Source organism: Rhea americana, unplaced genomic scaffold (genome assembly GCF_003343005.1).
Source record: "Rhea americana isolate MKP2758 unplaced genomic scaffold, rheAme1 scaffold_31, whole genome shotgun sequence".
Classification (NCBI taxonomy): Eukaryota; Metazoa; Chordata; class Aves; order Rheiformes; family Rheidae; genus Rhea; species Rhea americana.
Genome location: NW_028186435.1, coordinates 2,500,486 through 2,515,816, shown reverse-complemented (window position 1 = coordinate 2,515,816; position 15,331 = coordinate 2,500,486). Strand labels below are relative to the sequence as shown.

Sequence of the window (15,331 nt, the reverse complement as noted above, 5' to 3'; positions counted from 1 at the left end):
AAGAGGCCGAGCAACCCCGCTTCGAGGYGCCTTGGGGCGACTGCGACCTCCTCCAGTGCCAGCAGGGCACAAGCAGCAGCCGGAGGGGTGCGGATTCTCCCCARAAAGGGCCTTTTTAATCTTTCCAGGGGCTCCCCTGGCCCTCGGCTCTGCTACCCTGGGCAAGGCAGCAAGTAACGCACAGCCGAAGCCTTCGGATGCTAAACTGCCGAGTTTTAGTGCTTCCGCTTTATTCCTGGGCGGGCGGCGGGTGCCTGTCGTTCCTAAGTGGGCTGTTGACGGAGGGAAGGTCGCGAAGCTCCCTGTGCCACAGAGGGATGAAGCCACCGGACTTCTCGGGGTGCGAGAAGAACTGCCTCGGCATCCCCGATGGCCAGTCGCGGAGGTGGGATCCTGCTGGAGCCTTACCGGGAGGCATCAGCGCCACCGTGGCCTGGGACCGCTCAGAGCTCGAGCGCGGCGTGTTGAGGATTTTGTTAGGGATTTACCGCTTCCCATGGTGACCAGGTGCACCSGGGCGGCTGCAGCTGGAGAAGGATTGGAGCACTGCACCTCTCCACGACTGTTGCTTGAGCRCCCCAAACTGCACGTCCTCTTTCTGCTTGCCTTCTRGTTMCTCCTTTCCAATTTTTCTTTAAGGRTTGGAGACCTGCRACTGCTCGGCTGGCAAAGCCCTGCCTCCTCATGACAAACACCTCCACCTAAAGCCCCTGTATAAGTTCCCATACCTTATTTAGCACCACTTTTCAATAAGATATAAAGCATTTCTTCCTCTGATTTTGCTCCACCCTAATTCTTCCTCATTCACATTTTCTGCTGAATGACTACGACATGTTTATAGTCAGAACATGCAGAAATGGTTTCTTTCTTTGCTTTTTGCGATCGCACTCCAAAATAATTGGTCTATTTCCATTTGGTAAAAGACCCTTTTCTACTCGAGACCAGGGTCCACGTTCCACAGAAAAGAGCTGGTTTAAGTTTGTCGATCTTAGCAACATTTCAAGCAAGCACTTTCATTTTCAAGTGAAATAAAATATGAAGAGCTTTGAATTTCAAACTTCACTTATAAAGGTTTCGTGCTAATTTGCATCAGCCTGTCAAGGTCCCACATTCTCTGTTCCGCCCGCTAGTGATACTCTGTGTGTTGCTGAATTCCGCTTAGTCTTTAATGAATTGTCAGCAATGCTTGACTCAGGAAAAGGGAATTTTGCAAGTCTATAGGGTGATTTAAAAAGTGTTCTGAACATGCAATAATGTCATATCTTCAGCATGCAACCATTTTTCCCTCCTCTTTTTAGTTTCCTTCTGATTGCTGCCTTCCCAATTTTTTTAACAATAGGCTGTATTACATTTCCTGTGAAGCTACTCAAGTCTTCCTTGGTGTGGGGAGCCTGTAGCTCATGTGCTTGCTTTGTGAAGCAAGGAACTAAATTGCTGAACTGCATGAATTGATTGCTTGTGGCTATAGATGAGGGAGCCTAAAGGAACTGTCTGTTTGCATTTTTTGATAATTTTTCATGCTATCTTATGCCAATTTCGAGTCTTCGGTTTCTGTGCTTCCATGTATTGATTGTTTGGGTCAGCTTTTCTCTAGGCTTTGGAGGCTGAAGATCCCTTATCTGAAGGAAAAAAAGATGTAAAGTGAGTTCCTAACAATTATTCTAATAACAGGACAAAAGGATCAATGAGAAGCCTGCTACATTTATTTGTGATGTTGACCAAGTTTACTTGACTTTGAAGGGGAAATGTGTGTGGAGACAGGAAACCTGGCTATCTTTCTTTTGCAAGGCGGCAGCACTTCTCATGCCCTGTAGCCTTCGTGGCTGCACAGAGGGCTCATTTACTGACCCAGTAGGTGAAGGTGATTGGCTTTCAATGCTTTACATGCTTGTGAGATCCTAATTTTACTAGCACTTTGCACGGTTATGAGATTCTAATTTAACTAACTGTAAAAGCACCAGATGTGTCCACGTAAAATTTATTATATCTTCTGCAGGAGAGAATATTCACTTGTATACTCAGAGCTGGCAGCTTTTGAAYAATGTGTGCAAGTATACAAAAACACTGTTTAGTTTAACACAGGCTTAGGGAGATAAGCCCTCCGCTCATCCTGCGAGAAGGTGCGTCTCACCATCTCAGTGACAGCATTAGGGAAAGAGTCGGAGCAGGAACTGTCCCTCTCTTTCCTCTCCCCACCTTGGAACAGTGATCCAGTGCCCCCGACTCTCACAAGCAGCCTTCCTTCCCTGTTGAATGCACAAGATGCAGCAAGTCCTGCTGACAAGCAAAAGCGTCAGAGCAAATGGCTCCCATGCTGTAAAACCTAGCCGCAGCATCTATTGCCCACTCACGGTCTGTAAACTGCAGAAATGCTTTGCAATGGAACAAAGCATGAAAGCAGGGTTGCTGCAGATGGTTGAGACTAAGATGATGTTTTCTTGCTGAGCTGGTTCTTACCTTTCATAGCACTGATGAACTAATAGGCTTAAGGCTGATGAAATAACAGGCTTAGCATGCGGTAACACTATCTGAAGACCTCTAAAGCTTCAAACTATAGCCTCCCGCATAAATGCTGATCTGGTTACCTCCATCTGCTTTGCCACAATAAGTACAGTCATTTGGCCAGACAAAAAGCCCTGGGCTGCTGTCATCACCCCAGGGGGACAACCCGGGGCACTTTGGCGCCTGCCTCTCACATGCGCCCCACGTGGCCCCAGGGACCGGGGATGACTGGGCACCTGGGGAGCTGCCAGGAGATGCGACACTCGAGTTACCAGTACTTAATCAGGTTTTGTTGCACCTTTTTTTTTTTTTTTAATATCCTCCCTCTTGCATCTTAAAAATGTAAAATAAAAATCGATTTTGATTATAGTTCTGCCAACGCTGCAAAAGAGGGTAGTGTTCACTTTAAAAGTATTTGAAAGAGATGGGTTTTTTTTCTGATTCTGCCATGGTTTTCAGTTTTTGAAAGTCACTACAAGGTGAGTTCCCTTTATTGGCCATGCTTTTCTTGGTCATTTGCTTACCCAGCTTTGTCAGTCGTACTCGCAGGTTATTTCCACTATGAGGTTCAGGTAAAGCTTCTGYCTAGTTTCTGAGCAGGTTGTCACTAGCGTCTCTCTCCTACCAGTGACAGCATCAGGAAAGATAGTAATAGTACAAAAGGTAAGAATAGCACAGTATAAGCCTTCCTTTCTTTCATTAAAGTATGTTTTCCTTCATCAAGGCAGGTGGATATTCCTTCCTTATTCAAGACACTAGTCTTATACTGTCTCTTCATGTCAGTAGCTCAATTTCTTTTCATTTGTGCATCACCGCATTAACAAGGCACACTGGTGATTTTACTGGGAGTTGTCACAGACAACAGTATTACTTCCATTTGAAATGTTGTAATTTAGCAACATTTCTGCCTACCACATCTTCCATGTGGGTGCTCTGTTTTCTTAGCCTTTACTGAAATGACAGTGTTAGGCTGATGGTTTCCTCATGGCCGTGGCTGTGTTTGCTCTCAGAGCTGGTGTTTCRCGGTGTGCCTTATATCCAGGAAATAAAAATATTTGTTAATTAGCCTTTGTTATAGCTTTAGTGAAGACAAAACCTGAGAATTTTCACCTTCACAACATGCAGCAAAGTCACTCGCTCTGTAACTCCTGCTTGAGCTAATTTGCCTGGACTAGGTATTTCAAGACAGCATCTGCACGCACTGTGTCTTCAGGAGGAATTTGTACTGGGATACCTGACACCGGGTAGAAACACGCTAAAACATGCCAAAGTGACAACATGACCTCGGTGGAGCTTTTYGGTGGAGTTGAGCTGGTACAACGGAGGAGCACGCCGTTCGCTCACCCAACCACCGCCCGTGTGTGTCCGTGCTGTTTTTCTCGTCCTCGTGCTCTCCCTGCTAACTATTTCCCACTCTCTGCGTTGCTTTGGTTTCTCCTTCAAGTGCTGGAGGGCAGGGACTTTGCAGAGCAGCCGTGCGGTACAGGTATCCCRGGTTTGTGCTTTGGTCCAGTCGTTTTGGATGTCCTGTCTGTTCCTGCATCGAATGAACTCGCTGACCCTGATATAATGTGTGATATTTATAGGTTTAGTCTTCCTTGCGCTTCTTTGTAAAACCAATCTTTCGTTAGCTATGGTTTCAGATTACTCCTCTCATTTAAGAGGGTAGACATTCCTTAGGTATATGCTTATAGCTGTGACAACACTGTTTTCTGCAGTTACATGAGTATTTGCCTTCTATTTATTTTTTATTTGATTTTTAAAAATTCATCTATTTATTATTCACTTCCCTAGATGTTTAACATCTCTTTATTTTGTTCTATGCATAGCTCTTCTCTTTTAGTAATTTCAGATTATTTTATGTGGAAAAGTTAAAGACTTCTTAGCTGTATCCTCAAAGGAAACTGCTCCCTTTGAGGTCTGAATCAGAGTACTAATAAAATGATGCTTCCTGTAGTACATGATTTCCTCAAGCTCCGTTGTTATTATTACCAGTAAGAGAGAGAGATTTTATTTTCTCACATCCACATGTTTGTATAAGTCCTTTGGGATATACAGGTGCCATAATACTATAACACTGAATCAGCAAAAGAAATCAAATTATAATTTGTAGCCCAATAAAYCTTTCCATTAGTTTTACTTTACTATTCTATCCCTTTAAATATTTATAGTTAAATTTTCTCACAAGTGTTAGTTACCATATCCAGCAGATATTTTTACCTTTTACATCACTGATTAAATGAAGAGGCGTATTAATTTAAGTGCTCTGACTACTCTTGATTGTCAGCAATTTGGATATTTATTAAGTGTTTTAAAGTGTATTTAATTAAAGATGTAGTGTTGCTTCACATTCAAAAGTCAGTAAAACATTTAGCATTTAGGTCCTCTTAATTATTTTGAGTATGATTACTTTTACTACAGTTCAAGGAGTTTTAAAAGCTGTATGCGTAATTTCCTCATGCTGAAAGAATGACTAACCACTAATTATATTGAATATAATCTTTCTCTTGTTTATCTTTATAATTAGAAAAAATGAATTGGCCCTTACAAAGCATTACATCTTTGCTTGTTCTTACTAAAAAATAGTATGTCCTCACTCTAACTATTTCAAAGGGTAAGAAAGACTGCTGATGAATGGAGGGCTCAGTTAGGCAATGCTAGAGATGGATCTCGAGTTTAGACACCCGTAGGTACAGCTCTTGAGCTAAATCATGTACAAGTCCAAATCACTTTTTTTTCTCTTCTGTCTTCCTCAAATTAAAAACCTATCCAAGAACATCAGCCATTAACCTTTTTTTTTTTAACCTTCCAAAATAGTCCAGAAGGTGTAGTCCTATGAGCAAAAGCTGCCAAAATAGAGGAAGACACGCCAGCTGGTGCGTCTGCTGGCAAAGCACAAGCAGTTCATTGTACTTTCCCCTCCTCTTGAGATTTTTAGAGAGGTTAAAGCATTATCCTCTGTCTTCATCTTCCCCGCAAAACTTTTGGCTGCAACTACCAGAGAAGGAACTCTAAATCATGAAAAAAAAAAAGTGACATTTCTTTAGTTTTAGTGAGGGGGAAGAAGGCATGAGAGAGCTCAGAGGATATGGCTGGGCCAGCCCCATTTGAAACCAGCATGGAAAACCCTGGCAATTGTGGGCTTTTCCCTTTGCTTTTTTATGGCACTATTGCTTTCATTATAAAAASAGCAGGTTCTGGGCCCAGCAGGAGAATAAAAACAGCCTCAGKGACATCTCCTTCCTTATTTTTGAAGCTCAATTATTGGAAAACAATTGCATGTGCTGAGAGTGATCAGAACATTAGGATTTGGACGTACTTCCCCAAAGATACCAGCCTCTTTCACCTTTAGTAGAAGAAATTTGGAGTTTGATGTTTAAAGAAGTGAATGCAGAACTGGACATTCCTACAACTGCTTTCTTTTGAGGTGATCTAACACTTTGAGGTTTGTTCTGTTGTTTAACCAAGGGCAACTACCTCTCCTGTTGAATCAATGGAAAAAYGCATTTACCTCAGGCCTCTCAGTTCTTGGGATGAGAGGAAGCTGGTTAAGGATCCTGYTGTTTTAGGGTAAGCTTCAACACAATAGATGCAAATCACTTACTTGCCTGTGAAGGACGTTAATCAAAAACTGAGATCATCAAACAGCTTGATGCGGAGCTGTTACTTGTCACCTACACGCTGGTAGAGTTCAGTAAGGACTCAGATGTCTGCTTCAGGATACACAGACCACCTCTGTTTGGCTTGGGCCTAAATGGCTAGAGATCCACAGATTTGCCTTCCATTACCGTGTATTGCTCCAAGGCCCAGTTTGCTGTTTTCAGGGTACAAGCAGCTGTGCAAGGCAGACATGGAAAGGGCAGTGTCACACACTCTTCTTTCCTCAGTGCTTGGCTGGTCTAAGCATGTGTGCAGGTGTGAAAGGCTAAGCCGTAACACCACAAGGATTAATTCTCACTCGGTTGATTGTTCAGTTACTCAGTGCTGCTGGTTTGATGTGGATCTAACATGGCCATTTGAGTGCACACTACAGCTGTCCAACCATGCTACCCCCAATACTCATTTATGCTGGCTTTACACTATATTGTYGCTTGTAAACCGGTTGCAGAAAGACAGACAAGACTTGGTCCAAGGTGGTTAGTGACAGAGAGATGATTTCTGTGGCAGTCTAAAGCCAACTGGTGCAGAAGTAACTCCTGACCAGGAAGATRAACTGATGGCATCATTTAAATCAGTCTCAGCTCCTTACCGAAGGGTTACGGTTAGATGTGAGTATCTAGCATAAGGAGTGGAGACCACATTCCCCACCTACTAAGCAAACACACTAACCTCTAGGACCAGGCAGTTTCATACTCGCTTTTCTCTAGTGCAAGGAACAAGCCAGACAAAACGGGGCAGCTTCCAAGAGAAACAGAGACCTCTCCCGTAGCCAGCAGTACTCTTTAAGATGGTGGTTTGAGCTGTCACCTGGAAGCACAAATTCAAATCTCTTCTCAAAGAGGAAGGGAGCAGACTCCAAGTTTCCTCTGTCCTTGGAGTTTCCCTCATTGCCAGGGCAGAGAGCAGGGTGGTGCCACTGTTGTTTTCCTCCAACTACACAAGCAGTGACTCAAGTAGCAGCAGGGCCACAGCGATGAACACTAGCTCACAGCTGGCTGGGGCCACAGAAAGAGGTCAGATTGCCATCATCATCCCTTCCAGCATTTCCTCCTGCCTACCCCCAGCATCTTCCATTCAGCTTGTTTTCTGTAGGGYAGGGCTCCTGTTCTTAAATACACAACTCTCCTGTGCTGTGCGTCAGCAGTCAGGTACCAAGAAGAGGGGGTAGGAGGGGGGAAGGAACTAGTGACAATCATCATTTTGACACTTCAAATCTTAGTCCTGCAGTGATTTTACTAACACCAGCACACTACGGTTTATTTTTTTACTTAATGTCCATTAAATAAAATGTCCAAAGCCATTTGTAAGCCTTGGGCTTGAGACCAAAGACAAAAAAAAAAAAAAAAAGATTAAGTTTAGACTCTCATAATCCTCAGTTGGTGCCCAGCTTCCTATCTGCACCACTATAATCTTTAAAAAGAGCAAGCTTGCAAATTTGTACTTTAATACAGACACTGGGTGTACTTTGCACCACTGATAACAGCTTTTTCATGCTTCCTCTCCATACCCACTGCTCTAGATGTTACCTTTGAAATGTAGGGGTCAGACTTTCCATTTTACATTATCGTGATAGGGCTTAGTACTTTGTACAGATGTAGAATAACATCTTCTGAGATTGATTACACAGTTCCTTGATTAAGAAACTCTGATCTTTTGCAAAGTCAGTTAGACCCTGAACTGCTTAAGCTTTGCACAACAATTTAAAATAGCCTTTTGTTTCCAAAAGCTCTCAGGAAATACAGCTCTTTTAATCTGCAGCTCTTATATCCAGGTTAACAAACATAAAGCAAGTTAGAGACCAGCTTAAGGGTGCAACTGCCATACAGCCAACTATATCCATTTCTTGTCAAACAGACAGCAAGTCATTCTTAAGTCTGCTTCATATTGGTTTAATTCTTGCTTAAGAAACCCTTACTGTTTAAGAACTTAGTCRTTCTTCCCAAAGCTTCTCTATTATTTCGCCTGAGCAGCTACATGCATATAACTCAAATTCCAGAAGCTAATATAACATGCCTTGCAAGAGACATGGCTATAAACAACAATAGGAAGAGTTAAACAAAAAATAAAAAACAAAGAAGACAGAAGTTAAAAGAACAGATTTTTTTTTAAAAAAAAATCAGTATTTATTATGGGATTATAATGCATAACAAAACAAGACAGTCATTTAAGCCACCTAATATGTTTATGGATTGTATTTACAGTTCTTTTCCCTCCCATTTTAATAGCAGAATTTGTTTTTGTATTTGTGTACACTGTTGAAAATAATCATTTTAAAAATCATTCAAGAATCATGCAGTTATGAAGATAATGGAGTGTTAGCTTGAAATGAAGACATTCCAGCAGAAGTCACGGATAGAGAAATTGCTAGGACTAAAAATTTATATAAGCCTTTAAACTGAGAATGTAAAACTTCATAAAAACAAGAAGAAAACACTTAAAATTAGAAATACAAGTTTTTTTTTTATAATATTACATCAAAGTAACACAGAACACCCCAGTGATCACTAGGAAATTTGCCACAGTCTAGTTTTTCCAATCCAATTAAGTCCATACTTCGTGGAATGATGTGTCCCCCTTCTGCTGCAGACCGAAAGTAGATGCGATCRAATCTTAACTTGCACTTGTACGCTGCATCCAGGTTGGTATTGGAGTTTGTGTCCCAAGTATAACGGCAATGTTTAGGTTTACCTAAAAACTCCCAGATATCCACAATGTTGCTAGGTAAGCCACCTAGTTTACTAACCTGAAAGTAAAAAACGAAACGGAACAAAACAAAAACAAACAAAAAAAACAACATTGAATTAAAAAATACTTTTAAAGATGAAACACAAAACTACTATTTGCCAAAAACAGAACTCAGTTTCCACAGTATCTTCCCTCCATCCTGCAGCAGAACATTAGTTATAGGAAATAAAGATATTAGAGGCCTTCCAAAAACGTGGTATTTTGCAGGGGACTTGAAAGCATGAGCAGTTCCTGCAGTATTTCCTAAATCCAAAATATGCTACAAAAAATGCAACTTCGCACTTTCAAGTTATTGGGATCAACACTGTTCTCTGAAACAATGCTATTTCAGTTCATCTCAATGAAAATTCACCAAAGAAAAAGAAGAAACACTGGCCTTTTAGYAAATGCAATTTCACTTTGAACATCACCAGCCAGAGTGACTTTAAGGTTTCCATGGTAGGGGATTACATTTAAACTTTTAAGATCTATTTCTCCAGAGCACATACTACTTTCATTGACTTGACTAGCTTCTCTCTTAGAAGCAGTCCCCAAGCTGAGCAAATAAAATCAGGTTCTCAAAATACYCCAAAAATTGAAACTTCATTAACTCTCCCTGCATCTTCTCAGAAATAAATATTGCTGACAAAGCATTTTGTGGTATAGTTGGAAAAACACTCTTCCTAAATCTCACCTCTGCTATAACAATTCTTCAGTATAGCAATGCAACAGCTTCTGTTCAGCCACATTTCCACTTTTGACAGCAAGAAGCTCCCTATCTCTGCTGTACCTAAGCAGGTCACAAGAAACTACCATGACATTCCTCAGGAAAAAACAAAAATAAATGAATAAAACAGCCTGAGAATGTTTTGTCTCAATATAATTAAGCTGCTGATTTCTGTTTACCTCACTGTCTCTGAGGTTTGTATCCCCTCCAAATATAACAGTAGTGGACTCTGATTCCTTCTGCATTTTGTTCAACACTATTTGCAGTTGCTTCACACGCTCTTTAGARTGATCTTTAGTGCTCTCTAGATGAGAGGTCATAAGGCAAAGCTSATTACCAGATACATTCACCTGTGCATGAAACAAAGTAGCAATATTACATTCCACTCCATGATAAGAAGTTCAAAGACAAAGAGAAATCACAAAGTAAATTATTGAATAGCATAGCTCTGATTAATACTAGTTTTAAATTGGAGCAGAATAGCTTACTGGCTTACAGGTGGATAGCAGGCCTCTAACTGTTGTTAGACAGAATAAGGTATGTCCAGTAACTTACTTAAAAGAGTCAAGGTCATTAACATCAAATGCAACTAATTGAGTTCATATGTTTGGAGTAGAAATGTTTCTGCTCTGTTKGAGACTGGCACTGAATAAGGTCAGTCCAGATATTTTGGGGGATTTTTTTGAAGGCAGACAAGCAGCTGTTCAGCATGTACTGACTCACATGCACAACCAAAAGGTTCCTCATCATGGACGTTGTTGGAAAAGGTATGATCTCTTGTTTTACTAACTTCACTCTTGAGTTCTTCAGCATTATGGCAGTGAAATAACCATCTACATTACCTAAAGAAGAATAAGAAAAAAAAAGGTCTAGGAAAGGTCATTGCTCACATCATAAAGTATTTATGGTTCTGAAAAAGATCTCTTCACTATGATCAGGGAGAATCATGCTAATTCGGAAGATACGCAAACTCATTAGTTTCGTAATAAGGGTGAGAAGTCTTCAGATTTTTTTTAATCCAAAAGTTCAAGAAACTACTCATCTACGACATTTTTGGCCACTCCTGCAATCAGTCTTTCAAACTGCAGAAAATATAAAGGAAATCAACCGTCACACACACATTTTGCATCAAACTATATCCTGGTATCAAAACAGAGAAAGTAACTTACTTGCTTCTTTCTTCACATTACCCTTTTCAGTTCCTATGAGCTTTTGACAAGGAAGACAGAATAAAACTGAAGTTACTTCTTCCAGTATCTGCCTCATGAAGTTAGGGCTTATTTCTTACCTGGAATAATTGTGTAATTGCCTGCTCTCTTCTGTAGATAACACAGGTATGGKGGGATGACCTCCTGTAAAAACACCACATCCGGACTGTATCTGAAATCAGCAAGACAAGTTTTTAAATTAAATATGGAAAAGTGATGTCGTCACACTCTGATGCCAAATAGGATAGGGTCAGGAATTTCAGGTGCACTTTTTTCCTTGTCTTCCTATATAGCGTAAGAATCTGTTTCAGAAAAAGAAAGAAAGAAAAAGCTCCACTGTATTTATTACCATGTAAAGATACCACCATTGCTGAAAGGAGAAAACAGTGATTATTACTGACATAGGAATGTATGACTTCACAGGTTTCATTTTTTTACATGTGTGAGGAATTCAACTTAAATAGCTGAAAAGYAAGCTCTGGAACATGTTTTGCAAGATCTCCAGCAGAGTCCAAACCCTACCTCATTCCCTTACATGAGGTACTCCCACAGTAACCTACTATTTGTTTTCTCCATTTTCATCTACGCTATGCTCTTACTTCTTAGTGCTGTGCAATCAATCCATAAAGGTTCATGAGAGGCAACAGCCTCAAGAGTGTTCATTTAGATGTGCCATTTACAGCTGTCCCTATGTATGCTACACTGCTGAATAAACCTGCTCTAACCAAGTGAAGGACAAACCTAAGGCCTTATCTAGAGAAGAAAAATTAAATCACCCCAGTTTAATAAAATCAAATTTAAATTGATTTACTTAAGGTCTTTCTATTGGCTTAAGAGGGGCTTATATTAACACTTTAAAAAAATCAGTTTAATTCACACTGATAAATTACTGTATTAAGTTAAACTAATTTATATAATTGTTAAATAGCTTAAATATATATTCATGGAAGGCTTTCAATGGTGTAACCATAAAAGGTAATCAATGCTGCAGTTTTATTCTTCTCACAGATTCTGTTGCTTTTGTCTTAACTTGCATATTTTCATTTTTGATAGCCAAATAACAGTAATGTCAAGAGAACCACTTTTCACATATGCCATATAGTTTGTTCGAGAGTGAAGTTATATTCATTCTGCTGGAACCAGACAAATAAGTTTCTTGGACTTTAAGATGCACAGATGGAAGTATGCTCTTGCTATATGATTGTAACGTGGTGTTAACTTGGTATTGTTCATTACAAAGAACCTTTTAAAAGAAGCCATTGCAAGATCTTTAACCTCTGATATGTTGCATAGGTTAGACCTCGCCCTGACAGTTCATCAACTTTTATTCATCTATTTCAGGGTTYATAAATTTAGGATTGTTGAATCTAGTGTTAAGATAATTTGTGCATAAACACTTTGTGAGCAAAGTTAAACAAGCAGATTGCTTTCTCCTTTAAAGCTGGGTGCATGACAACTCAAAGATGAAACTATACTTACAATGCCAGATAAGAACAGACTCCTCTAGCTCGGTCTTGCTGATTTCCTAAATCCAGACCATCAACGTTCCAGGTGATTAGTGAGAAGCTGCTGTCATCTTCTTGTTGCCTTGAGTCTGCACCATTGACATCAGCATTACTAGTAGTTGCATCAGTTGTCAGGTCAACACTAAAAAGATAGTTTACTTTTTTGTCAACATCGTAATACTATTCCCCCTTCGATTACTTYCCTTACTCTCTAAAGAAAAAAGTTTTAGACTCTCCACAATTTTCAGCCAACTAAACCCTTTCGAACAAGTGACAAATAAGTTAACATAAGTTGATCCCTTATTCAAAGGAGTGCACTAACTGCATGCACACCTCAATCACTCAGAGCCTTAACACTTGGGAGAAGTAAGCAGTTTTAACTCCTCACAGACACAAGACAACACGTACTATTCCAATTCAAGTTAATCTGATGGAAACCAATGTAACTTAATGGACTTGTATAATTCAACTTTTCACCCATATTAGTTTCTGTAGATGGCCTGTATATATTAATTTCTCAAAGACTTTCCAACATACTAGAAGCAAACAACTGCAGCCAGGATGTGCCCACCTTTGTAGAGCAGCTAAGTTTCTTCTGAAAGCTGAGCCACCTGTGGACCTACGCGTGCTAGCTCACTGTGTGACGGAGCTGCTTTCTTCAGAAACATTCACCCCAAATCCCATCTYAAAGACAAAGGCCCTGTCTACCCTGTTGACTTGATAAAAACTAGCCAGCACTGTGAAAGTATGAGTGCCCATCTAGTCCCTGTTCTGGGACTGTGTTGCTAAAGAGGACCAGACTATCTGTTAAAGCATGGTCCAATGTGAACTCCCTCAGTAAAGGGACAGTCTATAATAAAACATGTTAACTAGTACAGATAAGACTAGACAAACTGTTCTGGCAAAGTTGGGATAATAGAGTTTGGTTTTAAGCACAGGATTTATACATACATATGCAAATAAGGCCTTGAACCAAAACATATTTGTTCCCTAGAATTAAGGGAAATTTAGTTTTTGTACTTGGTGCCGCACAAAAAGCGTAAGATTCCACTACACATAATATAAAGTGAACAGGAAAAGATGGGCTAACAAAGGAGGAGAGACCAACAAATACTGAAATAAGTAAGAGTTTTATATGATATATGTCTCTGAAATTCTCCTACCATGGGAACAGTTTATACTGCAACACGAAGGACTATGAGATGAAATATGAATATATATGGACCCCAAGAGGTGAAAAAATAGCAGCTGAAACATTTTTCCCCCTGAAAATGATGGGGAATACTTGCTGCATTAACTGGGGGGCAAAACAACTACTCGAACTGCCTGCTAAAAAATTTTAAACCAGAAATCCTAGAGAAATAGAATTGCCTCATATCGACACTGACAACTACATTACATGAGTGAAAACATAATTGTAACTGGTGTTTCTTCCTACACTACCACTGTTGCCACTGCTTACTAGTAACAGTCCAGAATTGGTGCTAGATAGAGAAAAATTTACATTTCTCCGGCAGTTTAAGAAGTTACCAGCCCTTCATTACTATAGGCTTCACCTCCACATGGCCACTTGATTAGAACAGCCCGGAAGGCTTTTTTAAGCCAGCCTGTCAACACCAATGTCAGGATGTGCTCCAAGCCGAACAAGACCTTGCTTAAAGCACACGAGGAAGCCAAACACCGAGTAACAAAACACAAACGCCTCTTTCCCCTAAGCGGGGCGTCCCCAGAGAGTCCTCTCCCCACCAGCACCCCGGCGCATCCTGCACGCCCCAGCTCCAGGCAGAAGCCTCAGTGCAAGAGCAGAGACGAGGACGGAGGGAGAAAGGGCAGAGGAGCTGGCAGCTCGGCACAGACGTATCCCGGCTCAGCCCGGGATGCCCACAGCGCGTTCACTGCCGCGAAGGCCACACGGGCTCCTCCGCACCGCGTGCGGCGGCACCCCCGGCCCCGCGCCGCCGACTCCCCGCAGCCCCTCGCGGCGCGGCGGCGGCCACTCACCAGCCCCCGGGCGCGGCGCGGCGCGGCGCCTCGGCCTCCTGCCGCGGCGGCTCGAAGTAGGCGTTCAGCGCCCTCTGAAACACACAGGCCGCGGAGCGCTGGGGAGGGCGCCGCCGGCGGGGGGCGCCCCCGGCCCCGGCCCCGGCCCCGGCCCCGGACGCACCTGCAGGTGCCAGCCGTGCTCGGCCAGGTAGCGCCGCGCCAGCTCCGCGTCGCTGCCGGCGACGGCGGCGAACTCGGAGCACAGCCCCCTGCGCCGCTTGGCGCGGCCCGCCGCCGCCGCCTCGTCCCCATCCGCGTCCCGGTCCCCGCGCCGCGCCCCCTCCCCACCGTCCTCCCCCTCCTCCTCCTCCTCCCGGCGAGGCGCCTGCTCCGGCGTCGCCGCCACCTCCATGGCGAAGCGGCGTCACGGCGCGGCGGGCGGAAGCTGCCGGGAAGCCCCGCCCCGCCCCGCCCCGTCCGCCGCCGCGGCGGGTGGGTGACGCCGCGCCGCCATGCGCTTCACGGTGGAGACTCTCCGCGAGGCCATGGGCTACATGGTGGCGTCGCAGGGCTTCGACCGGGTGCTCCGCAAGGTACGGGCCGGACCGGACGGCACCGGACCGGACCGGACCGGACCGGATCGGACCGGAGTGGCGCGGGGGAGGGGGCTCGGCAGGCCCCGGGGCGCCGCAGCCGGCGGCCGCGCCGGGCTTTCCTGCCCGCCACCCGCACCCCCCCCACCCGGGCGCACCCCCCCGGGGCAGCCGCCGCGGTGTGGGGCCGCGCTGCGCGGTGGCTGCGACCGCCTTGTGCGGGGGCTTGGGTCGTGTGCCCTCCCCACCCCCCATGGTGACAAAACGCGTTAGAAAATAAAGTTATTATTGAGGAACGCTTGCTTTCCAGAGTGGAGCTGCCGCGGCGAGGAGGAGGGTTTCGGTGAGGAGCTCACCGTTAGATACTACCTCACTGGCTGCCTTCCCTTCATAATTAGTTATGGGCACGCTCATTTCTTTCTTTTTTTT

The 15,331-nt window shown here is 43.2% G+C and overlaps 2 protein-coding genes across 2 annotated transcripts in view; one reads left to right on the top strand and one right to left on the bottom strand.

Moving 5' to 3' along the window:
- Nucleotides 1-8,266: 8,266 nt before the first annotated feature.
- On the bottom strand, nucleotides 8,267-14,721 carry TDP2 (tyrosyl-DNA phosphodiesterase 2). The gene is made up of 7 exons (XM_085310094.1): nucleotides 14,491-14,721; nucleotides 14,328-14,401; nucleotides 12,301-12,468; nucleotides 10,902-10,993; nucleotides 10,337-10,455; nucleotides 9,793-9,963; nucleotides 8,267-8,905 (listed from the first exon to the last, which is right to left on the bottom strand). Exons 1-7 carry the CDS (start codon nucleotides 14,719-14,721, stop codon nucleotides 8,624-8,626), a joined length of 1,137 nt encoding a protein of 378 aa, XP_085166220.1. The 3' UTR covers nucleotides 8,267-8,623.
- Nucleotides 14,722-14,769: 48 nt separating this feature from the next.
- Nucleotides 14,770-15,331, top strand: part of ACOT13 (acyl-CoA thioesterase 13) — a 6,085-nt gene continuing 5,523 nt past the window's right edge. Inside the window, exon 1 of the mRNA XM_085310020.1 lies at nucleotides 14,770-14,902. Within this exon, the coding sequence (XP_085166146.1) occupies nucleotides 14,822-14,902 (81 nt within the window). The 5' untranslated portion in view covers nucleotides 14,770-14,821. The remainder of the gene's footprint in view (nucleotides 14,903-15,331) is intronic.